At 35.4% G+C, this 27,461-nt stretch overlaps 1 protein-coding gene across 3 annotated transcripts in view; it reads right to left on the reverse strand.

Moving 5' to 3' along the window:
• USP37 (ubiquitin specific peptidase 37) overlaps positions 1–26,570 on the reverse strand; it is a 112,160-nt gene extending 85,590 nt beyond the window's left edge. For 2 of the 3 annotated variants that reach the window (XM_063104225.1, XM_063104214.1), the window contains exons 1-8: positions 26,521–26,570; positions 24,597–24,820; positions 20,922–21,093; positions 16,756–16,856; positions 14,264–14,442; positions 13,862–13,939; positions 6,053–6,150; positions 4,494–4,578 (exon numbers count right to left, since the gene is read on the reverse strand). In XM_063104225.1, coding sequence (XP_062960295.1) covers positions 4,494–4,578; positions 6,053–6,150; positions 13,862–13,939; positions 14,264–14,442; positions 16,756–16,856; positions 20,922–21,093; positions 24,597–24,752 — 869 coding nt within the window. In that variant the 5' untranslated portion in view covers positions 24,753–24,820; positions 26,521–26,570. The remainder of the gene's footprint in view (positions 1–4,493; positions 4,579–6,052; positions 6,151–13,861; positions 13,940–14,263; positions 14,443–16,755; positions 16,857–20,921; positions 21,094–24,596; positions 24,821–26,520) is intronic. The other variant, XM_063104220.1, reaches the window with a different exon arrangement.
• Between the last annotated feature and the right edge of the window lie 891 nt (positions 26,571–27,461).

A 27,461-nucleotide genomic window follows, 5' to 3' on the forward strand; every position in this document is an offset into this window, starting at 1 on the left:
ACCACATTACATTCCCACCAGCAATGTACGAGGGTTCCAATTTCTCTACTTCCTTGTCAATACTTGTCATTTTCCTTTATTTTAAATTAGATGGATCTGCAGCCATTCTGGTGGATATAAAGTGGCATCTTACTGTGGGTTTGATTTGCATTCCCTTAATGACTAAAGCATCTCTTTGTGTGCCTGTTAGCCATTTATATATATCTCTGTGGAGAAATATCTACTCAAATCTTTTGCCCTAATATTTATTTATTTATTTTTGGTGGCTGGCAGGTATGGGGGATCCAAACCCTTGACCTTGGTGTTATAAGCACCACCCTCTACTGAATGAGGTAACCAGCTAGCTCCCTTTGCCCATTTTTAAATTGGATTACCAGTCTTTTTGTTGTTGAGTTATAAGAATTTTTTTTTTTTTTTTTTTAAAAGATGACCGGTAAGGGGATCTCAACCCTTGGCTTGGTGTTGTCAGCACCACACTCTACCGAGTGAGCCACGGGCCGGCCTATAAGAATTTTTTAATGTATTTGGAATACTAGAACTTTATCAAATATGACTTACAAATATTTTTTCTGTAGGTTGTCTTTTCCACCTTCTTAACAATGCCCTTTGATACATGAAAGTTTTAAGTTTTGAAGTCCAATTTACCATTTTTTTCTTTTGTTGTTTGTACATTACATCATATCTAAGAACCCACTGCCAAGTCCATGGTCAAGTTTTCTTCTAAGAGTTTTATTATTTTAGCTCTTATATTTAAATCATTGATCCATTTTGAGTTAATTTTTATATACAGTATGAGGAAGGGGGTCCAACTTTATTCTTACGTGTATAGATATCCAGTTTCCCAGCACCATTTGTTGAAGAGACTATTTTTACTCACACCATTGAATAGTCTGTCCTTTTAATCTATTCATGTCTTTATATTTTAAGCAGGTTTTTTGGAGGGAGCTGATAATTGGGTCATTTCTATCCCAATTTTTGTATTTTTTTATGTTTCATTAATCTATATCTTTTAATGGGGGTCTTTAAAACATTTAATGTGATTACTGACATGAAATCTATTATCTTGGTTGTCCTATCTGTTCTTTTTTCCCTTTTTCTTCTCTTTCTGCCTTCTTTTGGAGTATTTTTTTTATAATTTAATTTTATTTATTTTCTGTCTTATTAGCTAAAACTTATGTTAACAATTGCTTTAGGATTTTAGCAGAAAAATCTGGCAAGAGTATACCTTCGCTCTTCCCCTCCCAGCTTTTATGTCATTTTCATCATACATTTTTCTTCTATATTCTTATTATTTTAACTGTAGGCAGTCAGTTATCTTTTAAAGATTTTTAAATAATTAGAAAAAACATCTTCATATTTACCCATGTTACCATTTCTGGTGTTCTTTATTTCTCTGTGTAGTTAAAAGTTTCTACCTTGTATCATTTTCCTGTTTAAAAAGCTTCCTTTAACATTTTTTATAGTACAGGTCTTGTGATAAATTCTTAGAACTTTTCTATGACAGAAAAAGTCTATTTCACCTTCGGTTTTGAAATGTGTTTTTACTGGATATTTTCATTATCGACTAACATGTATTGTTTCCACAAGAGAAATCTAATGTCATCTTCTTGTCATAGGAGATAATTCTGCTAAGCTTTCTGCCACTAAATAACAAGAATCCCCTTCCTCCAATTTACAACAAAACATTTTTCACTTTCTTCTGAGCATTCACTGGCAGTGTTCTCAATATCCACATTTCTACTAACATTCTGTTCATGGCAATTTAGGCTTTCTTTATCATGCCCTTCAAAATTATCCTCAAACTTTTTCCAGCCTCTAATTACTACTCAGTGCCAAAGCTAGTCCCACATTTCTAGGTATTTGTTATAGCTGTACCCAACTTCCAGGTACCAAAATCCATATTAGTTTTCTACTGCTGTATAACAAATTACTACAAACTTAGTGGCTTATTACACCTGTTTCTTATCTCAGAAAAAGGTAAGAAATGGGTGTTATAAGCCACTACAGCTGTAGGTGAGAAGTCCAGACAAGCTCAGATGTAATCTCTGCTTAGGGTTCCACAAGGCTGAAATCAAGGTGTCAAATGGGCTGGGCTCTTATCTGGAGACTCTGGGAAAGAATTCACTTTCAACCTCATTCAAGCTGTTGGCAGAGTTCAGTTCCTTTTGGTTGGAGAACTGAGTTCTGGTTTCTTTGTTGGCTGTCAGCCAAAGGCTGCTCTTTCTAGAGGTCACCTGCATTCCTTAGCAGGTGGCCCCCTCCATTGTCAAAGCCAGTAATGGTGCACTGAGTCTTTCTCATACTTCAAATCTCTCTGAATTCTTCTTCTGTGACCATCAGAGACAATTCTGCTTTTAAAGGGCTCACATGATTAGACTGAGCCCAATCAGATAATCTCCTTTTTGATTAACATAACATAATCACAGAAATAATACCACAGGGCAAAGTCCAAGGGGGGCATCTTAAAATTCTGCCTCCCATAGCTGGGTCAAGAATTCTAAGTTGGTTGATCTTCCCCCTCACCCACCGTTTATAGATGTTGTTCCACTCTACTATCCTGCATTGCCTCCAATGAGGTATCTCCATCTTAATTTTTGTTCCCTTGTACTTAATATGTCTTTTTTCCTCTAGCATCTTTAAGATTTTCTCCTTATCACTGGTTTTAAGCACTTTCATTATGATGCACGTGCTGTAGTATTTTTTTATGTTTCATTAAGCTTCTTCCATTTGTGGTTTTATAGTATTCATCACACTTGAAAACGTTTTAGCCATTGCTTCTTCAAACATTTTTTCTGTCCCACTTTTTGTCTCCTCTCCTTTGGGGACTCTAATTACATAGTCACTGGGCTTGTTTCACTTGTTTTCTATCTCTCAGTGATCACTGTCCTTCACCACCTGATGTCCAATGTCTTGAGAGACATTGTTTCCTATATTTTATACAGGTTCTTAGCTGTTTCAAGATGGAGGGTAAATCCAGTCCCAGTTACTCTGTCTTGGCCAGAAGTGGAAGTCATCTTTAACTTTTTAATGTGTCTATTTAACTTAACTATAGCGTCCTTGCAAACAAAAAAAGGAACTTAAAATGTTTTAATTTCTCTGTATTCTTTCCCTCTCCTGTATTTCTTTTTGTCTAATATTTTATTAATTCTTTGCTTTTAATTAAATCTACCACATCCCCATTGTATAAGAACTATCAAAATGTATTTACATACACAGAATAACCCTGGCAAGATATAAGTAATAGTGATTGCCTATTAATAATAGTGATTGCCTCTGAAAAGGAAAAATGAAAACTAGATATTTTCTACCACATGTATGTATTAGCTACTCAAAAAAATAAATTTAAAAGTATTTAGATTTCTAAATATGATTTTAACATTTCTTTGGTCACTAATTTTTCTTACCTCTCACTCTTTCCTTTGTTCAGTTTTCTTCTTGCTGAATAAATTCTCTCTCTCTTTGCATATCTAAAAATAGCATTCTCTGTCTATATTCTTGAATTACAGTTTAGTTGGATATGGAATTTTTTGATGTTATTACTCTGTTAATAACATCTGTCTTGTATTCCTATCATTGCTGATATCAATCTCACTGTTTCTCTTTTATAAAGGATATATTTTCTTTCTAGTAGTTTTTAAAATTTTCTTTATCCATCATCTTCTACAATGAGAATTTTTTTCAAAAAAAGTTGTAGTTTGACATTTGTTGAAGCTTTTCAAAGTGAGGACATTCATCATTTTTATCCATTATTTCTTTGGCAATTTCCATGCCTTTACTCTTCTTAGTCTTTTCTTCCAGAATACTCTTAACACATGGAGGGTAGACCAAGAAGCCCAACATAAGCCTCTTAATTTCATTTACATTTACCATCTTCTCTATGTGCTACATTTAATGATCATATCTTCCTGACACGTGCTGAGTAGTTGCTTTTGCCTGGCCCTCTACTCTGCGTAAGATTTTGTTAGGGGTTCATAATTCTTGCCCCTACATCAATAACACTAAAGCAGATGCCAAACATTGCAAGTTCCACTTTCGTGCCTTTGCTCTCTCCTCAAGGAGCATCAGGCAAGCAGCATATTTATGGTTCCAACCCCAGGAGGTTATATAGAAGTATTTTGCCCTGGTTTACTAGTGCTGAAGCTATTCTAGATACCCAACTTCATGTAAGATTCATATAAAAAACCATGGTGTGACAATGGAAAATATACTGGTCTATAGAATCTGATAATACTGCCAGTCAACCTGCGGCTTCAGTACACATCTTCCTAGACCTCAGTTTATTCATATGTTGAAAAAATTTAAGAGTTTGAACTAAAACATTTCTAGAGTTATTTCTAACTAAAATGTTATTATTCTATGATTTTCATCAATTTTGTTATTTTAAAATTAGCATATTTACTTAGAGCATAATGCATAGCCTAGCCATCATTCAATATTCTGATAAAAACAGAGAGCTCTTCAAGTTTTTCACAGGACATATAATCAATGCATACCTATCTAGGTTAGTGCCACCAGAAGAGTAGTCCTTGGATCCAGCTCTGCTACCATAAAAGGATGATGATTGTAAAGGTAAAAGCCCTATAAAACAAATGAACAAAGAAAAAAATTTAATTCCTAAATCAACCATTCTTTATTTAATAAGAAAATTACACATTGGGCTTACTTATATTTAACTTTTTTTCCCCTTTTCTTTTTTCTTTTTATTTATTATTTTAAAAAGCCCCTTTACTTTCAATCAAGGTAATATAAATGCATGTTAAAAGATCAAATACTATGGAAAAAGTTATACTAGCAAAGCAATATTCCTCTACCCCAAATCTCCACAAATTTTCATCCTAATTTTTAACCATCTTTTTTTTTAAAGTTAGGGTTTTTTGTTGGTGTTATCAGCACCAAGCTCTAACCAAGTGAGCTAACCGGCCAGCCCCTAAAACGTTAGTTTTCCTGATTTCCTCCACAGTACTAAATAATACATTTCTACCATTTTTTGATTTATTCATTTTAAGCAGTATCAGTTGACTTCTTATTGTAGAAAATTTGAACTTTTTCATTTACAACACCCCTACTCTTGTTTTCCTGTCTCCAACCAATAAGTTGTGTTACTTCAGTTCTACTGATTAACTCTGTAATATTAACACAGTTTAAAACTTCTACATTTTGTTCCATGAATCTTCTTATCACTTGACCACCCACTTCCTTCTCTCTCCTCCTCTCTTCCACATCATTTCTAAGATGTAACTTAACTTCAACATTAAGGCTTATTACATCTTTAAGTTTTTCATTTCCTAACTACAGGTTGACTATAAAAGCTGAAAATTAGCAAGTGGACTTTACATCTTGTAAATATTATTATTTCAGAAGTAAAACCTACATTAAATGCTTCTTTCTGTAGGAGGCAATGTCACAATCCCAAACCACTACGAGAACATTCCTAGAGTCCCAATCAACTTAAGATTCTCTTAAACTATCAATTTATCAAAAGCCACACCATATTTTAGCTTGCTTCAATTTATTTTTAAGTTGATATAATATTCAAATCAATACCAGATATCTGAATCTCTAAGGATTTCAGAGATCAGACAGATACATAAGTGTGGAAAACACCTGACAAAAATCCATGGGCAGCCTAACTTTTCTTTTTTAAAAAAACAGGGTGCAAGGTAAGCTTAAAGAACTGCTTTAAGCAATAATTTCAAGATCTTCTGAATCTTCTAATAAGTAGCAAAACTGATGAACTTTAATTTCAACCACTTTAACTCCTCTGATTCATTCTACGGTCATGGTACTTTGCCAATGAAATGGCTTAATTCTAAGCAGTCAAATAGTGGAAAAAGGTAAAGACTGAATTCTTTATAAGCTGAATACAAGTTCCTTGATATTTCCAATACTTTAAAATATTTTAGCCAATATTAAGTACAAGTTGATCCCAACAACCAGTACCAGATTATGTAGTATTTCTGAATAATGTAGAGATATATATCTGGTTTGTGTTTATTTCTAGTCTAATACAATATATCATGTAATAAATGAGTATCTTATATAAACCACTTACCTGATGTCCGATTCTCTTCTGACTGTTTCAGACTCAGCTGCTTTTCTCTACTGCTGGTTAAATACTTTCTTGAGGGATCTGTCATAGCCTTGTTGTTCCTATAGTTAATAATTTTAAATCAATATAGTATAAGTGTATAAAGATATTGTTCTTAATTTAAAATAGCTGTCATTAAAAATCTTTACATTTCAAGTGCCAAATTCATTGATATGTTTGAAAGTTAGGCTATAAGGTTATTGAGACTCAAAGAGGTCGGTGACTCAAGCAAATAAGAATTATGAAAATAACCTTTCATTATTAAGAGCCAGTTTAATCCATGATTTGGGTAATTAAGTAAAAATAAAGGAGTATTTTCAATATATAAAAGTCAAATCAGAGACAGCAAGATTATATAGATTTTCTTGGCCAAGAGCAAGACCAGATGAAATGATTTAGCTACTAAAACCAAAAGAATCAATTAAGAAGTAAATAGAAGTAAACTGTTCCAGCTGGGTACTTTAAAAGGTTTAAAAATTATAATACTTTTATATTCTATATAATTTGAAATACTGTTTACTAAATATCATCATTTCAATTTATAGTGATTAAAATATTTTAAGTTCATGGACACATGGTTAAAATTTCTTAGACAAGTCCCATTTCCCCCCTCTACTATTCCCAAATACCTGAACCTATATAGAAAGTAGCTGTCCAAATAAATGTTCATGCTTTGATTCAAAGTGCTAATTTAGGGGAACCATCATGAATTAAGCCTGTAGCAGACAACACAGATGCTCCACCCAGATTTCCTCTGCCCCCATTTTTCTGTTCTCTTTTCCACACTATCACACCAACTTAAGTGTGTTTTCGACAATCAATACCTAGGGCTCCTCTTCACAGGACTGATCTGAAGCTACTAAAGATACTTTGCCTGCAATCTTAGAGTAACAAGTAAGGCTGGGTGCTAAAGTATAGAAGCCCAGCTCCCTGTCTTAGATGAGAACAACTTTACGGTGGAACCTACAAAACAGATTTCTTCCCTAGGATAAGGATGAAGCCTAAAAAAAAGCCTGGGTGACTTTTTTCTGAGATCACACCCATGCTTTGTTTCTTGCTCTTCACTATCTCGCTTTCCTTACTCCCTTCTCGGTCTCCCCTCGGAGTACTTCCTTAATAATTTCCTTGCACACTAATCTCCATTTCAGAGTCTGCTTCTGGCAAACCTGATTTACAACAGTTGGTACTAGAAATAGGACTAGGAAACACACTCTAAGGATGGGATTCTGGAATTAAACTACTGCTTGACAATGGCAACACAAACTCCATTGCTGTGGTAATACCTCTGGTATCCTATACTGTCACAATTACTAAAATTTTCACCTATGGTAAACTAGGATGGGATAAAGTAGAAGAGGATATGGCTTGTGCAATATCTCTAGCATTTCAGAAATGTGGTAGAACGATCTCACAGGGGTGCTGGAAATGCTCTAAAACTAGATTATGCTGACCCAATACAACTTAATGAATTTACTAAAAATCATTGAATTGTGCATTTAGAACAGTTTACGGCATGTAAATTGTACCTCGATATAGTTTTTGAAATGTCCCAAATTACTGCCCTCCCTGTATCCAAATGAAGTACAGTCTATTTCTCCATCCCTTTGTGGGGTTGGCCCTGTGATTTCCTTTTCCCAAAAGAATGTGAAAGAAGTAACAGCATATGAGTTCTGATCCTAAGCCTAAAGATGTCTTACAAATTTCCACTCACTCTCTTAGAACCCTGCCACTGCTATGTGAATAATTCCAGGCTAGCCAGCTAGATGGTAAAAGATACATGGCCCAATTACCTTTATCAACCCAAATGACAGCCAGCCAACGGCCAGTCATATGAGTGAGGCCACCTTATACTGGCCAAATCCTAGCCAACCTACCTATTGATCACAGATGCATGAGAAAATGAGAGAATCCAGTCATAGTCAGCCAAGCTGGGCCCAGGTAAGCAGAACCACCCAGGTGACCACAAACTCATAAGCAATAATAAATAGTTACAATTTTAAGCCACTAAATTTTACAGTGGTTTGTTATATAGTAATAGGTAATGATACAAGTGATATGGGGTAAATAATAATCATAAAGACTACAGAATTTGTTGGATGTTAGTATAAGTACTGATCTGCTCAAAAGAGAAGATGACAGGCTCAGTTGAGCCAATTACCAATTTAAGGACAAAGACACCATGTAGAGTCATTTACCCACAGGAGAGTTGCAGCCCAGAACCTTAGGTTCTAGAGCAAGACCATGTTATCTGTAGCAGAAAATTATACATCATCTGTAAAGTACAGCATACTACTCTTGGCATATTACCAGGCCCTGGAAGAGATCAAGCATCTGACTGTTGGTCCTCAAGGGACTACACAATCAGAGCTAATCTTCATGAGCTGGGTGCTACTACACCCATGAAGTCTTAAGATCAGGAGGACACTGCAGCAATCCACCATAAAATGGAAGCAGGTATACTGGGATTGGGTCCATGTAAGTAGAAAAAGGTAACAAGAACAGGCCTTACAGCATTTCCTTATAAAAGTTGAAAGAAGAAGAAACCTGGGCCTAATTCATGGATGGGTTATTTCAATACATTGGTGCAATCTGAAAATGAACTACTATTGCACTATAGCTCCACTAAGGGACTGCCTTGAAAGACATTGGTGAGGGACTTTTTAGAGCTATACCTCATCATCCACTTTGTGTGGAGAGAGAAGTGAGTAATGGACTCCTGCGTGGTGGCAAATGGTTTGGATGGATGGTTAGGGGCCTGGAAGAGCAAGCCTAGAAGATCAGGGAGAAAAGATTAATAGAAGTAGCATATGGATAGATTTATGAAAGTATGTACATATAACACCAAGGTCAAGGGTTCAGATCCCCATACTGGCCAGCTGCCAAAACAAAAAAGATAAAAGAAAGTATGTACAAAAGGTGAAGATCTGTTTCACACATTAATGCTCACCAGAGAACTCTGCACTGAAAAGATACTAAACAATCAGCAGACTAACTTGTCCAGTAGATGTCAGCCAATATCTGTCCTTAGCCATTCCAATTATTCCACAAAGGGCCCATGAATAAAACAGCCATGGTGGCAGAGATAGAAGGTATAGTATGTGCTCCTCTTCACCATGGTTTAGCTACTGCCATTGCTGAATGTCTAACTGGTCAGCAGCAGAAATTAAGACTGAGCCCTTGATCCAGTACTATCCCTTGAGGAAATCAATCGGTCATTTGGTAGCAAATTGATTATATAAGATTCCTTCCACCCTAGAGAAGACAGCAATTAATGCTGACTGAGATTGACACATATTCCGGGTATGTATTTGCGTTTCCTGCCCACAGTGCTACCACTGCTATCCAAGATAGTATCTCATCTACTAATATGAGAACTCACATAATACTATCTTGGTACAAGGAATCCAACTTTGCAGAAAAGGAGGTACAACAAGGGCATATACCCACAGGATCCACTGGTCCTACCACATAAGGTATTACCCCAAAACTGCTGGCCTGATAAAGCGTTGCAATAGCTTTTAAAAGTGCAGCTCAGTGATGATCTCATTAGAAATGGGATGCCCTTAAATCAACAAACTCTTACATTTATATATACCTTAAATCAACAAACCATTATATTTTGAGAGAATACGTGTCTTAAAGCCAAGGAGTGGCCCTACTCAACTCACTTGGAGAATTTATACTTTCTGTTTCCCCAATTTAGATTTTTGTGGTCCTGGTTCCCAGAGGGGGAACTTTTTCTCCAGGAAGCACAATAAGAGAGCAATTAAACTTAAAATTATGGCTGCTCCCTAGTCATTTTGGGCTCCTCATGCTGGCAGGTCAACAAGCAAAGAAAGGAGTTACCATACTGGCAGGGGTAAGTGACTTCAATTATCCTAAGGAGAAAGGGTTGCTGCTATATAATGAGGAGAGGGAGAAATATATTTGGAAAGGGGATTCACTAGGGCACTTCCTAGAGCTCTTCTTCTCTGTGGTAGCGTGGTTCTCATGTAATTGCAATGGGCAATTATAGCAATCACAGCCTGACAAGCATATGGTAACCAGCGGCTCACATCCTTTACAGATGAATACCTCAGTCATGCCACCAGACAAACCATCAAGGCCAGCAGAAGTGTTAGTAGAGAATGCAGGGAATCTAGAAGATTCCTTTTGTAAGATTCTCCTTTTGTAAGGTTCTCCTTTTGTAAGATTCTCCCCCCAGAAATTAGAAAGCATCAGTGTGAAGAGTCTGTGACAAAATGGAATGAACTTAATATTAGACATGAGTGGATCTAAATGGTACAACCAGGGGGACAGACTGTGGTACCATATCCTGTAGCAGACAAAGGTAATGTTCCATCAGAGACCCTCAGATCCCTTTTCATCCTTTTCACACCCCCAGACTGTGTGTTTTCAGTGTTTCAACAGTCGGCACTTGCAGTTCTTCAGAGTGCTGCACTTGAGCTACTCAAAACATTTTGCCCACCTGGAAAGAGTCAAACCCCACACCCCCCCCAGGGTAGCTGGTAACCAGACTATCCAGCATGGGAACATGAAAGCCCAGCTTCCTTGTCTCAAGTTGGAACAACCCCAGAGTTCCCCTGGTGAATTAAGATGAAGCCTACTCTCTGCGGGACTTTTTACCTGAGATCACATCTTTGCTTGGTTTCCTCCCATTCCCTGGCCTGCTTCCCCCAGTCTGTTATTCATTTCCCTTATGAGCGCTTCCTTATAAGTCACTTCCACTATGGAGCACAATCTTAAAAAATCTAAATGTGATAATGTAAAAAATATTAGCTCAGAACAAGGATCAGTAACTTAGGTCTCATCAGAATTCCACTTAGAATTCTAGGTGGAATAACTAAGACTTCCCGAAAGTGTGGTGAATATGGTAAACCGGCATGCAACAGTCCACTACGACCTTCAGTGGACCTCCCTGTTATATAAAAACCAGAATGCTAAAAAAAAAACCCCTACATTTCCTAGTGTCCTGGATGAGATTTAAAATAAGGCAATTACAAGCAAGATCAAGAAAGTGCAAATAAGGCAGAGGCCTTATTATTCTGCTACTTCTGATGGTAAAATCATCTTGGAGGTGTCTGGTTTTTCTGTATAGGATTTCCAATCTTGGCAGTGGTAGCATGGTTCTACAGATGACAGCTTTCATAACAGCTTCCAATCCAGCTGTTAGCTTCATGAAAGAATAGCCAGGAACATCTTTGGTGACCTGGTCTGGGGCATGGCTCTCAAAATCATTCCTGAAAACTTAACTTAGAACCTATCTTTTCAGCTTTCCTAATTATTCTGTAAGCCATTTAATATTCATTGTGGCCAAATACCCTTGTGCATAAACTAGCTAGAGTAAATTTTGTTCCTTATAGGTAGACCTTGAATATACAAATTTTGTTACTAAAAGTGGGGTGCTACCATAACGAACCTAAAATATGTGACACTGGCTTAGTAGCATGGTAGGGGGTAAGGACACAGATATTGCAGATTGGAAAGCTGGTAACCACTGTCATGGCTCAGCAAAATATTTGATAAAAGTTGTCATCTATAATGTCTTGGAATGCAGACATCATACTCACAGAACCTACAGCTCTAAGGGAAAACATTAAGACGGTTAAGAACACTACCCTATGTTAGTGCTTCTTATCGCTTTCAACAATGTCCTATTTGAAACATAAATTCAGGATAGAGCTAGCCAGCTTACAATCAGGGATAAGGAACATAGTTCTCCACACCAATGGCCTGGAATCAAAACTGCCTAGTAATTTGAGATTGCATGGGATAAAAAAAAAAATCCAACTGCTTCTCAAACTGAGGCAATTGTAAGAGGTAACTAGAAGCAGTTTTGTTAAAAAACAACTTTGACATTAACGTTAGGGAACACTGGGTGAGGGGCACACGGGAACATTCTATATTATCTTTGCAAATTCTCTGTAAATCCAAAATTATTCCAATAAAAGAATTAAAACAAAAACAAAAACAAAAATATTGGTACCAATTCTTTCCCAATAAAAGCCTGATTGTTTTACATTTAAAGAAACTGTCATACTTCTAAAAGAAGTATGGACATGTCTAGACTTCTAGACTACACCAGCATGAAGCAGGCTACAAATGCTATGAGGCCACGAAGAAGAACACAATCTTCAAAATCTACTTCAGTGATGGCCTTCAAAGAAAAGATATAAGGAAAATCTACTAGAGGGCAAAGCCAAGGGTCACGTGGAGTACACTGAGCAAGGGGGGTTTCTCCCAGAGGACAGAACCAGATTGCTAGATGGCCTAAACAGAAACTTATTCCATTGCCTTCACCGTCCTCACAGTTTCTGCCTAGTAAGATTTTACCACTGCTATAGACCAAAAACTCATCTAGTTTCCTATTTTTGTCTTCTCTAAACAGAAATTTTTATTATTTTTATCTTATTTCTACTCTGGCAATGTATAATGATGTGTGCATGGTGGCGGAAGTGGGAAATGCAGATTAACTTTCCTTTCAGTTTTTAGGTACCATACCATGAGGGGCATGGTCCAAGACCCATTTGGACCTTATGGAAGACTGCACATCACCTAGAGATCCTAGACTCTTAACTGGATCCAATGTTTACATGACACTTGGAGTCTGTCTCCATTAGGATGAGTAAGGGTGTTTTATGTATGGGAAGAATGGTGAACAGGGGTATTTCAGAGACCAGAGGAGTAAACTACAGCAGAGTGTTAGTTGTCCCCAAATAACTATTGTACCCTTGTGCCACAGTAGTCCAATTTTGGCTAGGCATATTTCTCAGACTTTCTCTTATCTTGATATAATCATGTGACTAAGTTCTTGTAATGTGATATGCACAAAAGCAGTGTGTACAGTGTCCAAACTAAGGGAAAGCAGTATGCCCTCCCTTTGTTCCTTTCCTTCTTTCCACTAATAGGAATGCAGACATGAGAGTCTTGGTCCAGAAAACGGAAGCTACTTGTTAAGGATGGCAGACTGACAAGATAGAAGGAATCTGAGTCCCTGGTGGTTAGGGAATCAGATACCAGTCCTATCATCTACCCAAACTTTTACAACTGTTACACAACAGCAGAACCAATTAATAAACAAAGTTTCTTTGTTTTTTTCCCAACTCTTTTCTGGTGACCCTTGACCTCAAATAGCAGTTAACTGACTATCAACTAATTTCTGTTAAGGTATTCATTGAGGTATTAACTGATAACTGTGTAATAAGTTTTCTCTCCTGGAAGACAAAAAAACCCCCAAAAAACGGCACATGATGAAGAAGAGGATTATGAGGTAGTGACTGACCTGCTGCAGATCTATTACCTTTTGTTCAACCCAGAAAACACCTATGAAAGATTAGTGCTCCTTGCCTAGAATCTATGTAAGGCCCACATCCTTTTACCCTTAGGCTGACTTTTTTACCTGAGTAAGGTTAAAAAAAAAAAAAAAAAAAGAAAAATTAAGGATAAAGGGAAGTAGGAAGGAAGAGTTTCACACTAAAACAGCAGCCACCAAGAAATACTTGTTTAGAGTTCCTCAGCTCTATTCTTTCTCTAAGTATTGCAGACAAAAAAAGGCAGGATATGAGAAGTGCAATGAAATGGTCAAAGCAATAGCAAATGGTCAAATTCCCTCTACACTGAGCCTAAAATCTACTGTCACCAAAACACTTCGAATTCTACTCTTCTACTTTTGGAATTCCCATAAATTGAACACCATTCCTCCAATCTTCTCTAGTGGTTACAATTGCCAGTATAAGAAACACTGATCTAGTGCCATAAAGGCTCTTAACTTACGATGATGAATCATTTTCCTTAGGGTAATCTTCATTCAGCTCTGAGCCAGATGATAACATTCTTTTTCTCTTTTCAGTCCTATAGACAACAGGAAAAGAAACGTTATTTTTAAAAAGTCTAATTCATACTATTAAAAATTATAAGCCACATACTCAAGGACAGGAAATGTGACTGTTACCTAATTCTCCACACCATATTTAAATTAATATACTGTATATTTGCATGCTCAATAAATGTCACTGACATAAATTACATATGATTAAAAACTTGTTATCTACCAAAAAAAAAATGTGCTCTGTACTTTCTCCTTTTACTCCTCAAATTACTGGTCTTTCTAAAAGACCTAAAAGACATTTATAAACAGCTATAGCTAATAACTAAAAAGAAAAAAGTGTTTCCTACCGATTTTCTAATAACCCTGACCTAAGAGGTGTTGATGTAGACGTCAGAGAAGGAATCGTCCGGGTAACAACTATTCCACTTCCTGGTACAGTCTTCATCAATCCTCTACTTGGATTACCAAGAACTTTTCGAAATGGAATATCATCTTTAGTTTCCAAACTTCCTCTTTTTGAAGAGGTCTGTAAAAATAAAATTTGAGATAATTAAATCATCAAATTAATTGGAATACTTTTAGAACAGCAATTCTCATGTGGGGAGCTTTAAAAAATACAACTGGAGACACATCTCTAGAGATTCTAGCCTAACTGGTCTAGAGTGAAGCTAATTTACCATAATCAGAGAGTCTATCCTATAGAAATAGCAAGGACCTTCTGAGAGAATACAGCAATGTACACATACATATTAGTTGAGAAACAGTACTTTAGATGAACATTCTATCAGAGAAGTTTTATATCTCTACACTAAGAGCTACGTGATTTCTCTGTGGAAGTTATGTCCAATTACTTTCTTTTTACAGAATTACAAATTAGGATAGGAAATTTAAAAAACTCTAAGGTCAATCTGGATAAATGGTTTAAAAAGTTAAATTTATTTTCAAATGGGTGACATTCTCAAGGTTCACAAATCAAAGTAATATTAAAAGCCATAGACTGAGAATTCTCAGTATCACCCATCCCCATTCACCTAGTTCCTCCATTTCACATTCTCCCACCCGTAAGTATCTTCTTGTTTTTTATGCAAATATAAATCAATATCTTATTATTTTTGTTATACAAATGGTAGCATACTCTATGTACACTGTTTTGCACCTTTTCCCAACTTTTGACCATGACATTACCGTAAGAAATATTTTACATCAAAACCTATTGTACATACATATAAATAAAGCCAAGCTAGAAGCTTCATAACTCAATATTTATCCTTAATATGTACAATACCCTATTATTTTCTATTCTACTTCTTCTCTATTTAATGCTAGCTATACCCACAAAGTTTATTTTATAATCTCACTAATGGGAATTACTTGTGAAGTATAAATATTTGTTTCTATTCTATATGCACTTATGCATTTAAATAATATTCCAACAATTTAAAACCCTACTGACGACTACAGTCACGTGTCAATAATGGACCACATATACAATGGTGGCTGTACCATATAGCCTAGCTGTGTCATGGGCTATACCATCTAGATTTGTGTAATTACATGCTATGATGTTTGCACAACAACAAAATCACCTAACAGTGTCATTAAGTGACACATGACTGTATATGAATCTCAAAATAATTATGCTGAGTGAAAGAAGCCAGACTAAAAAAAAAGAAAGAAAAAATTCACACTGATTCCATGTACATAAAACTCCAGAAAATACAACCTAATCTATAGTGACAGAAAGCAAATCAGTGGTTGCTTCCAAATAGGGACCAGAGAAAGGGTGGGAGGGAAGGATTACAAAGGGGAATGAAGAAACCTGTAAGGGTATAACTACGTTCACCATGTTGATTACGGTGATGATTTTAAGCGTGTATATATAAGTGAAAACATACCAAATTGTACTTTAAGCATGTACAATTTACTGCATGTCAATTATACCTCAATAAAAATGTCCACCCCCTCAAAAAAATCTAACCTATAAAAAGAACCTAACAAAAATTAAATTTTATTCATTACTTAATCCAATAAATGGACTAAGTATTCACCTCTCTGCACAGCCAATTAGAACTCATTAACTTACTTACAGAAAAGCTTCAAAGTTTCTCTTACTTTATGCCTGGTTTCCCTTTACAAAACAAATTAAGAGAGACATAAGTACTGTTAAGTTGATTAAGATTATTTACTGGCGCACAGCAAATCTCACAGCTGGTGGAATAATATTTATGAAAGAAAAACTACTAAAAAAGCAAACAGAGAACCTCAACAAAACAGTCTGGTAAAATATAGTGTAAAAGCAAAGTTAATAACACAGAACAGACCCAGGGAGCATCACAGAAATAGGGCTGTTAGTATGTGGTATAGTGTACAGTGGGCTAAGCACTTCGATATGCATTATCTCACAGCATATGCATTATTTCACATAATCCTTAAAATATTATTGCTGTCTCAATTTTACAGATGAGTACTGAGGCTCAGGATACATAAAGAACTTCTGCAGTGACTAATAGCTACTAACTGGCAGCACCAAGTCTCAAATCCACATTTAACTCCAAAGCACTCTACTGTGGTTCACAATGATGGCCATGAGACATGAAGCAAGGTTAAGTTGTATTTAATAAAACTATATGTAAAAAGAAAAGAATGTGATAAATCTTAAAAAGATTCTCATAAAAATAGTTGAAGAGACTGAGACGGCTAAAATAATTTTAAGATAAGTGGAAAATACCCTACAGAAATATTAGGCATTATATTACAAATTCTACTTCCTACAACTCCCTTATAGAGTGTCTATGACAATCATTTTTTTAAAAAGCTAAAAAGGTTCAAATGAACATACCTGATTGTCTGAATAAGAAAGCTGCCTGTTGGTTTCTGTGTGTGAGGTCCTGCTGCCCAGAATGGCTCCAAAACTACCAGATCCCTGAGAAGATTTCATGGCTGATGACAAAACAAAAACAAAAAAAACCCAAATCACTTACTTTAATAAAAAGATTTACAATTATTACTTTTATATAGTATTGAAAGAAATGGAAAAAACAGCAGGAAAAATATAAATCAAAGTGCTTATCAACTAATTCTTTTTGATAGAACGTACACCTGATACTACAGTAACAAAAATTTAGAGCTAGAATTTCAAGCAAGAAATCAAATACTACAGAAATCTGAGAATGTGTAAAAGAAGGATAAACTTTACAAAGCAAAAAGAAAATGCTAGAAATTCTCTCATATAAACATTTGATAATTAACACTATTGGAAAAAGTTAGTCACTATATATCTGTGGCATGAACACTGACATATGATGCCAAGGAAACATCAGAAACAGTGACAGTTATACCTCCAATTACACATATGAGGGGTCTCCAAAAAGTTCATAAAAGGATTCCTATTATCTAAATTCCATTTTTCTATGAACTTTTTGAAGTACCTTCATACTCCACAACATTCTCTACAAGTAAAAGTTTATTAAGCAGAACAGCTTCTATTTCAAAGAAATCAGTACTAGTTTAAAGAACATTCAAGGTACTATATAAACATGAATTTATGTATACTTTAAAAAGTATTTTATACTTTAATTTGGTTAGCCAATTTCCCACTAATGATCATTTGAAGTGTTTTAATTTTTAAAAATTGCAAACAATGCTTAGCATCCTTTCACATATCTTCTTGTACTAATAGAATAATTTTTGTAGGATAAACTCCTCAGAATAAGAATTGCTGGTCAGGGGCTGGCCGGTTAGCTCAGTTGGTTAGAGCATGGTGTTAGAATAACAAGGTAAATGATTTGGATCTCCGCACCAGCCAGCCACCAAAAAAGAAAAAACAAAACAAAACAAAAAAAAAACCTGTGGGTCAAACAGAAGTGCTGTTAAAAGAATTTCTGGGTTAAAGGACATGCAATTTTTTTTTTTTTAAATTACAATGGTACTTTATTTTAACAGCCACAAGATTTGATACTTCAAAAAAAAGATACCACTAATAAATAACAAAAGTGGAATGCTTATCAGTTACAACAGACATAATGTTCAGCTGAGAATCACTTCAACAAAGGCTCTAAAGACACCAGACAAACTGATACTTGTTGGAATACACCATGCAACTTTCTTACTGTGTGGGTTACAGAAGGCCCTGGTTCTATTTGGTCAGGGATATATAGTCATAGAACCAGTTTTAGCACAATTGGGCTTCAGACTAAATTTTTTGTGATAATCTACACAAGACGCTGAGGAATGCCCCCCTCTGGAAAAAACTGACTTCCTTCTAAAATTTCTAGCAGTCAATATGCATATATTCTTACATTCCTGAAAACAGAGCAAAATGCAATTTAATAGGTGCTGGTATTCACATCTGATGTATCAGGTTTAGTTTATGACTCACAAGTCTAATAATACTCCTAGATTTTGAAGTGTATAAAATGGCAATATATTTTAAGTTTGTCCAAGTAGAACATGGGGAAAATTAAGATCAAAGGAAAATACATTTTTTTTTTTTTGTCTTTTTCATGACCGGCACTCAGCCAGTGAGTGCAGCGGCCATTCCCATATAGGATCCGAACCCGCGGCGGGAGCGTCGCCGCGCTCCCGGGTGCGCCACGGGCTCGGCCCGAAAATACATTTCTTGACTGCAGTGTCAATAACACTCAATAAACTCTTCATATGGAATGGTTAAAGCCATCAAAACAAACAGTTTGAATATTAAAATGCTTCTCCATACTAGCAACACTTTAAAGTCATTAAAAACTAATGTATAATTTAGCTTGTAGAGGTAATATACAGGAATGAACTAACAAACAGAACCAATTATGAAAAACACTAACCCCCTAAATGTGTCCAAAAGGACATGCAATTTTAAACTGAAATTACCACATAGTTCTCCAAAAAATATTTCTAAGCTCCTACCAAGATATGAGAGTATCTTGCTTATCTCCATCCTGCTGCCAATGTGATAGTAAAATTTTGATTCTGTTTAATTCTTGGTGAAGTTGAAAATTTTTTCATGTTAAGGGCCATCCATTTTTTTTCCCTGAATTCCCTATTTGCAGTTTTTGCCCACTTCTCCACTGGATTGTCTTTTTCTTACTGATTTGTAAAACAGCTCTTTGTACATTATCCATATTAACTCTATCACTAATATTTTCTCCCTTTGTCTTTTTTTTTCCTTGCCACAGAGTCTAATTTTTTACATGGTCTAAGTTATCAATATTTTTCTTTATTGATTCTAGTTTTTATGTAATACTCAGAAAGGTCTTTTCTATCCAGAAATTGTTAAAAATCCACTCTCCCCTTTTAATAAAACTTTTGTCATTTTATTTTTGTAACATTCAAGTCTTTGACCAATGTGAAATTTATTTAGATGAAAGAAGGGCAATAACGATTCAGCTTTACTATCTTCTAAAATGGTTAGTTAGTTGTCCTGTTTATAGACAACACTGTTTATCAAATACAAATATTAGTCTTTGTTCCACTGATTTGAAGTGCTACAATTAGCCTATATTAAATGCTGTATACTTTTCAAAGCATTTTTATCTTCATTATCTTACTCTAGTCCTTGCAAAGCATATAATATCACCTTTGGGGAGCTAAGGCAACTAAACCTAAAAGATTAAAATGACTTGCCCAGGATTACAGATCAAGTTAGAGTTAAGTTCACAGAGCTACCCACTCTAATAATAGCAATGACTTACTGAGTGCCTATCATATGGCAGTCATGCCTTACATTTATGAGTACTCATTCTTTAATAAACCCTGAAATTAAGGTGCTATAACTTTCATTTTAGAGATAAAGAAACTGAAACTCAACAATCCTTAAGTGACTTGCCCAAAACCAAACAGGAAATAACAAGCAGAGCTAGGATCCAAACCCAAATCTGTTTATTTCCAAAGCTCATGTATTTCCATTACGCCATGTTCTTCAAACACAGGTTCCCAGACAGTCTCCTGTGTTTTCCACTCCAATGCATTTGAAGGCACTCTATACATATCAATTCTTTTTTCTTTTTTTTTGACCAGTAAGGGGATTGTAACCCTTGGCTTGGTGTCGCTCACACCGCGCTCAGGCGCACCGGCCATTCCTATATAGGATCTGAACCCGCGGCCTCGGCGCTCCCAGCGCCGGACTCTCCCGAGTGAGCCACAGGGTCGGCCCTACATATCAATTCTTAAGACAGCAATTCAACTAAGATGATGGGCACGATAGAATAAAAAACAGAAATATAGACATAGTACCCGACATATTCTGAGAGTTAGAAATAATACTCAATTTCTTGATTCTAAAATTCAATCGTTTCGTAAATTGACATAGCTCAGATTTGGTGGCACAAACACATAATGAGGTACTAAACAGCAAACAACCACAAAAGTTTTTATTTTACAAGGAGAACAGTGTGTCGAATAGAGATATTAATGAAATACAAGCAAGGTAGTACTGCTACACCTCCATTTTTAATTAATGTGTTATATTTTAAGTTGATAAAACTCAAGTAAAAGTTTGTCAACTATATTAGTAATGGTAAAGCACTGATGTTGAATTTTATCAAATGTTTTTTCTGCTTCAGTTGAGGTGATCATGTGATTTTTGTCCTTCACTCTGTTAATGTGGTGTATTACATAGATTGATTTTCACATGATGAACCATCTTGCATTCCAGGAATAAATCCTATTCGGTCACAGTGTAAAATCCTTTTAATGTGCTGCTGCATTCAACTCACTAGTACTATATTGAGGATTTCTGCATCAATATTCATCAGGAATGTTGGTCTGCAGTCTATCATATTCTTTTTTTTTTTTTTTTAATAAGATGACCGGTAAGGGGATCTTTCTTAACCCTTGACTTGGTGTTATCAACACCACACTCTCCGAAGTGAGCTAACCGGCCATCCCTATATAGGGATCCAACTCCATGGCCTTGGTGTTAAATCAGCCCCATACTCTCCCAAGTGAGCCATGGGCCGGCCCCATATTCTTTTAAAACTGCTAATGTCAGACCCTGGGAAAATTAGTGCTCACCTGCATGAAGTCTGTTTTGATGGACTGCATCTAGAAACAACCTCATTTCCTCCGCATCCTTACTCGGTACTTTGTCAATAGACAAGAAGCTGTTGTCTTGTAGAGTTAACATTAGGCGGCTTTGTTTTGCTCCACTGGGACGAAGCACCACATTTTTAATGTTATGACTTAGCTGACCAAGACAAAAGGAAAACTCTCTTATCATCAAAAACATATGAGTATGAAGTATAAGTTGTATAATGAATACTAAACTTTATATTTTCGAAGTTACATTTCTCACTCTTCCCCATAGCAATTTAATTTTTTTCAACCAAAGAGTTCCCATTTCTTGATATATTTAAATTAAAGATTTAACTTTTAGAAGATGCAAATACATACTATCAAAATTCATTTTACAGACGAATCCTAACACCCTTGATCTTATGGATGGGAATTCCATATTTTCAGATAGAGTTATAAAGTCACAAAGGTTAAAAACTAATGAGTTAACAACTTTCAGAACCTGGATGGTTATAGTATTATCAGTTTAGGAAACCAAACTAGATTAGTGTCTTTTTCTTTCTTTTAAACACATCTTGTAAGATATTTGGCAAATTGTTTAGACAGCTGCAATGTAAAAGGATATATTAATCCAAGCTACAATCCTCAAAAGAATTCCAAACTCTCAAATACGCTTCAAAAACAAACCTTTACCAATCTACATAGGAACACACCTTTTTTTCTTTTTAACTAAGTAGACTCACTTAACTTTCATTCAATCACAAAGATCAAGAGCAAGAATCCCTGTAACTCTATTAGCTTACTGATACCTCTCCCCAGAACTGTTTCAGTAATATATCCTAGACTCTAGCAGACTTTGGATATGTGCTGTGAAGTGGTAATTTTTTTCTCTTGAATAAAATTTTTCCAAAGCTAAATTAATAAATCTTATAGTTTCTTTAATATCTAAATAATTCCTGCCAATCAAGTAGCCTTATTCCTAATGTTTTCCCTTAGCAGGCATATACAAAGATTTGTAATGCTGACTTCTGCTGAAGACATATCCTCTGAACAGCACAGAGAAAGAAGTAATAACATATTTCATAATTTTTTTAAATTAGAATTGACCTTGACAATTTTGGGATAAGAATAGAAAACAGGGCTGGCTGGTTAGCTCAGTTACTTAAAGTGCGGCCTTGCAACACCAAGGTTAAGGGTTCAGATATCCCTGTATGGCCAGCTGCCAAACAAACAAACAAACAAACAAACAAAAAATTAGGAAAAAAAAAAAAAAAAAACAATTTTACCAGATAATTTATATTCAAATTTTAAATTATATATATTTAGCTTCAAAGTAGATCTTAAATTCATGTCCTTGAGTAGAAATTATCTAGTAAAACACAATAACTAACTAGTTTCAGATGTTTTAACTCCAAAATATTTAAATAAGCAACTTAGCATGCAAAAGGAAAATACATAACATAAAGGTATTATTTTCAGTCAATTTACCACTATTCTTGTACAATAATATGTATATTCTCGAATTCCCTTTTGTCATCCCCCTGCCCCCCCACTGTATTTTTTAAATGTTCTGTAGTTTTGTACAAGATGAGACTTAGCCTTGGGTTCTTCTTGCTGAAACTTTAATGCTTTGTAAATAAAATTGGATGTTTATTAAAAATAAAAATAAATAAAATAAAAAATTAAAATTAAAGTTAAATATAAGAAGGAAAGTTTGTTTATTAACAAACAAGGTGAGAATAATCTTGAACTTGGTCACTTCAACAACTGAAAATCCCATCTAGCCCCATAATTCCAGTAACTACCCATATGAAGACTCCTAACTCTTTCTCTGTCTCAAAGTCCACACCGCTGTGTTGGAACTCCAGTCCTCTTTACCTTCTGAATGCCTGATACCTAAGGACAACTCATCTTTCCCAATCCTCACACCCCAATTCTTCCCCTCTGCTTCCTGTTACAGAGGACAAGAAAGGGACTGCCATCCACTTAGACAGGAATCTCCCCCGACTCTTCTCGCTCACCTTCCATCCTAATCAGTTAACTCTTCTCAAAATCTCTTCAAATCTATCCTTACCTCCTCTTGCTTCTTCCACTGGCTTTTCCTTTGTTCTGGACTTTCATCCCTCATCTGAACTCCCACAATAACCTCCTACATGTCATTCTTATTCTCCCATTATTTCTTGAAATAAAGTCATCTGCCTAGCTCCCAAAGGAATCTGGATTTGAGATTACTGGCTCCTTAGAACCTGAGCTCCTCTTACGACAAACAAAAAACATCAAAATCTAGTTCCTCCCTAGCTCTTCAGCCTCTACTTCTGCCATTCACTCTCTACTATCCATTTGTTTAAAAATAACTTTCTGGTCCCCTGAGTGTTGATTCACACTTGCACGTGTTTGTCCATGTATAGAAATTACTTCCACCTACCCCAATGTTTCACAAATTCCTACTTATCATCTAAATCCTCAGAGCACAAACCACTTGCTTCTTTGTTACCTCATTATCTTAACTATCTTTACAGCTGAAAATGCATTTTGATACTATTACGTTTGAGGGGAATAGTGTCTCATTCAGCTCTGAATTCTTAGCCCTTACCATAGTATTCACAACAGTAACCTACAGGTGGTTAATAAATGAATTTGAATGTAAACTAATCTAGAACTGAGATGATGCTGGAATCACAGAATCACCATGCTCCTAAATATCTGTTTGCTTAAATATTTGAATATTTACTCAGTGCCAACTTGGGCTAAGGACTGAAAAAAAAGTCTATTTTTGAAAAAAACCTTTCTTCTGTTGAGATGGGCAATCACTAAATCCATGCATGTGACAAATTCCTATTGTTTCTATTACCTATCACTACTTCCAACTTATTTAAGAATATTTTTAATATACAAAATCATTAGCAATTTATTTACACAGTTCAAAAGCAGAGACAAATTGAAATTTTGTCTCAGGTCAGGTTCTCAAGCATAAAGATATACATTGTTCCTCTAATGAATATTTTAGAATGAATATTATACTGTTATATAATCTAATTAACAAATACAAAATTTTAAAGTGTAGAAAAATGTAAGAAATTATGTTCTTAAATTCAACTTATAGCAACATGAGTAACTCTTGGCTGCATAAGAGAAGCAGTACAGAAGTGAAAATAAAATTAACTATTTTTTGCAGTGATAAAATGAGGATCCTTCAAAAGATCAGGTTAGAAGAAAATAGCTGTAAAGATGACCTTGAACAATCATCTTTGAAAGGTCCATACCATGACCTTTGGCAGGATTAATTATGAAATAGAAATTGGTTTTTAGAAGACACTAATAAATCCAATTAAAAGCTAACACTAAATAGTGATAAGTCCATCATATATGTTAAGGGAAAAAAAAGAATAAATAAGATTATCCTAATGTGGTTTTAAAAAGCTTAGACCCTTCTCAGCTTCCTCCCACCAGTTTTCTTTTCAATAATATAATTACTTCCTACTCTTTATTATACACTGCCAACAATGCTGCTGAACAATTTATAAAACATACACAAAAGTATTAGTGTCCTGAAAATAAGAAACAAGAAATATTAATCTGGGAGGAGGGCTACCGTGATGCTTACTATGGCACAGAACGGCTATTTACTAAAGGATCCCAATTGAAGATCCATTCCAAGTCAAAATTTGGTAATACCTGAAATATCCTTGGAATTCCTCCAGTATTGTAGTGAACTATTAGGCTGACTTTATTCTCTTTTTCCACAATTTCAAAAGATCCTTCTTTCCACTTTGTAATCCCAGTCTGCATACTTCGAATTCTGATAGGACCATGTATCTTCAGAGAAGACATACTTTCTTTAAAAATAAATTGCTTCTAGCCAAATTAAAAAGCAAAAATACACCTTCACCTGACAGGTTCTAAGGAAGAAAAATAATAAGTTACAATTTACTAGTGATTAAATTAAGAGTTTAAGAGAATGCTTAATGAAAACCATCTCATGTACCTTTCTCCATTTCAACAAACCACTTATATGAAACATCCTTAAAGGCCCTGATTAGTTGTACAGCACAGGTAAGAAAGTCAACTAAAGTAGTCACTGATGGTCAGTGACTGCATGTAACCACCTTTAATTTCTTCTGTACATGTTCCCCTCTTTGCCATGTGTCTAGTATCTGTGTCTATTAATGCCTAAATTCTGAATTTTACACCATTCTAACCGTATTGTTGCCACTTAAAGACATGCCAATTGGAAATAAGATTCCATTCTCAGTGTGATTGTCTTCACTATTAAGGTGTTGATTGTTTTTTTCCTTCATGAATGCTAATGCTAATGAGTCTTGAATTTCAAATATAAGTTGAAAAAAAATTTCAGACATCTGACTCCATTTCTTAGAATGGAATTCCTCCCAAAACATCAAAGTTTATCACCAAACAATTCCTTCTAAAAGTTGACAGCCTAAGCACATCCATATGTAAAGAAGACATTTAAATGAATAAAAATTTTAAGGGCTGGCTGGTTAGCTCAGTTGGTTAGAGCATGGTGTTAGGACACCAAGGTCAAGGGTTTGGATCCCCATACCAGACAGCGGCCAAAAAAAGAAAATATTATTTTTTAAAGAATAAACAAATTAGTACAACCTCTAGAATTACAGTATTTGAGAAAATCATTTAATCTTTAGGGAAAACAAATAAACAAAAAAGACCCTCTCTTCTAAAGAACCACCCACCATTTATATTTAACATTATCACTCCCAGAAGGAATCTTTACCAATTTTATCTTTGAAAATACCCAGGTTTCCTAAATGAACTTTTAATACTTAAAAATGACCTGCAACAATGATGGGATTTCTAAGGCTTTTTAAACTAGCTTTGCCAAAGTCAGCAAGTAAATACAATTACAGTAATAGCAGAGAATGTTATCAAATACTGTGTGTGTTATATACATAAATATGCGATCTAAAATTGCTATACTAAATTTTATTTATACTATTTTCAAACCTCTAAAAACATTGCCTCTAAATGGGTTCTTACTTATAATTTAATAAAAAATCATTAAACATTGCCTCTGCCTAAACAGCTTAACTAGAAAAGGTAGTATAAAAGGAAAAAAGATACTAGATCTAGAAATCAGGAGCCAGCTCTGTCACTTACTAATTTGTAACTTACCTTCTCTAGCCATTAGTTTTCTCAACCATAAAACAGGAATAGCAAATGCTGTAGTGTTGCAGAATGAAATGAGATAACACATATTAGGCACTCAGCAGACAGCAGCTATTAATATTAATGAAATTAGTGTCCATTTTGAGTTTATTCCTTATCTATAATACCTCTTTCTTCGAAGACCTCAAAATAAAAAAAATGTTAACAGAGGTCACTAACTCAACTGCCTATAGGGGCCAGGCAGGTGGCAGAAATGACTTAGGTGGGCAAAATATGAACAACTGCCACCCAATCTAGCCAATTATTACCATGTAGAAATAGTAAACCTAGCATTGCCAGACCATCTGATTTTTCAAGAAAATGAAGACATCCAAACTTTTATACAAAACAGTCATTTTAAATTGTGGGCAATGAATTCAAATTTATTTTTTAAAGCTATAAATCAAACAAAACCCACCTGCAGGCAGGATACAGCCTGGGGCACCTAGTGTGAGGCGTTTAGTTACTGTACAGCAAATAACTGGGGATAAAAGAAGAGATATAAAAACACTTTGAAGAGTTAAAAGGTGTTATGCATTGTAAGTCTTTTAATTATTATTCACTCATATCACATTTTTTTGAGTGCCTACTGTGGCCATATTTAGATATTAATATAATTTGCTGGTTGTATGAATCCATCAAAGTAATAAAGTCCATTATTGTTTATAGACATGACATTTTGCTCAAACTAGCAACTCTATAAAATTTGGGCCAGCAATGTGTATTTGTAATACATTCTTTTTTTTTTTTTTTTTTTAAAGATGACCAGTAAGGGGATCTCAACCCTTGACCTGGTGTTGTCAGCACCACGCTCACCCAGCGAGCAACTGGCCATCCCTATATGGGATCCGAACCTGCGGCCCTGGTGCCATCAGCACCGCACTCTCCCGAGTGAGCCACGGGCCGGCCCCTGTAATACATTTTTTTTTTTTTGCAATTAATAATTTGTGGCTTCATTGTTTAAGATTTTTTCCACTCAGCCTCTCAGCACTGCAAAGAATACATGGTTCCTCTCCTACCCGTTTCCCATGTCAGAAATTTGAGTTGCCTTTGACTTCTTCCTTGATGATTCCTGGTACTAAATTAGAGGTGGAAGGTCAGAGGAAAGTCCCATCAATTCTACTTCCACACACCTTTCAGATAGCATTATAATGAACTGCAGATCACATCTATCACTCTCCTTCTTAATATCATTCAATGGCTCCCCACTGTCCTCACAATAAAATCTAAATTCATAAAAAAGATATAAAGGCTCTTCATAATCCAGGCCATGCTTACTTCTCTATTCCCAATAAGCTCCCCAAATCCAGCCATCTGAACTACTTATAACTCCCCGCAAAGCCATATGTTCTCATGCTA

Source organism: Cynocephalus volans, chromosome 1 (genome assembly GCF_027409185.1).
Source record: "Cynocephalus volans isolate mCynVol1 chromosome 1, mCynVol1.pri, whole genome shotgun sequence".
Classification (NCBI taxonomy): Eukaryota; Metazoa; Chordata; class Mammalia; order Dermoptera; family Cynocephalidae; genus Cynocephalus; species Cynocephalus volans.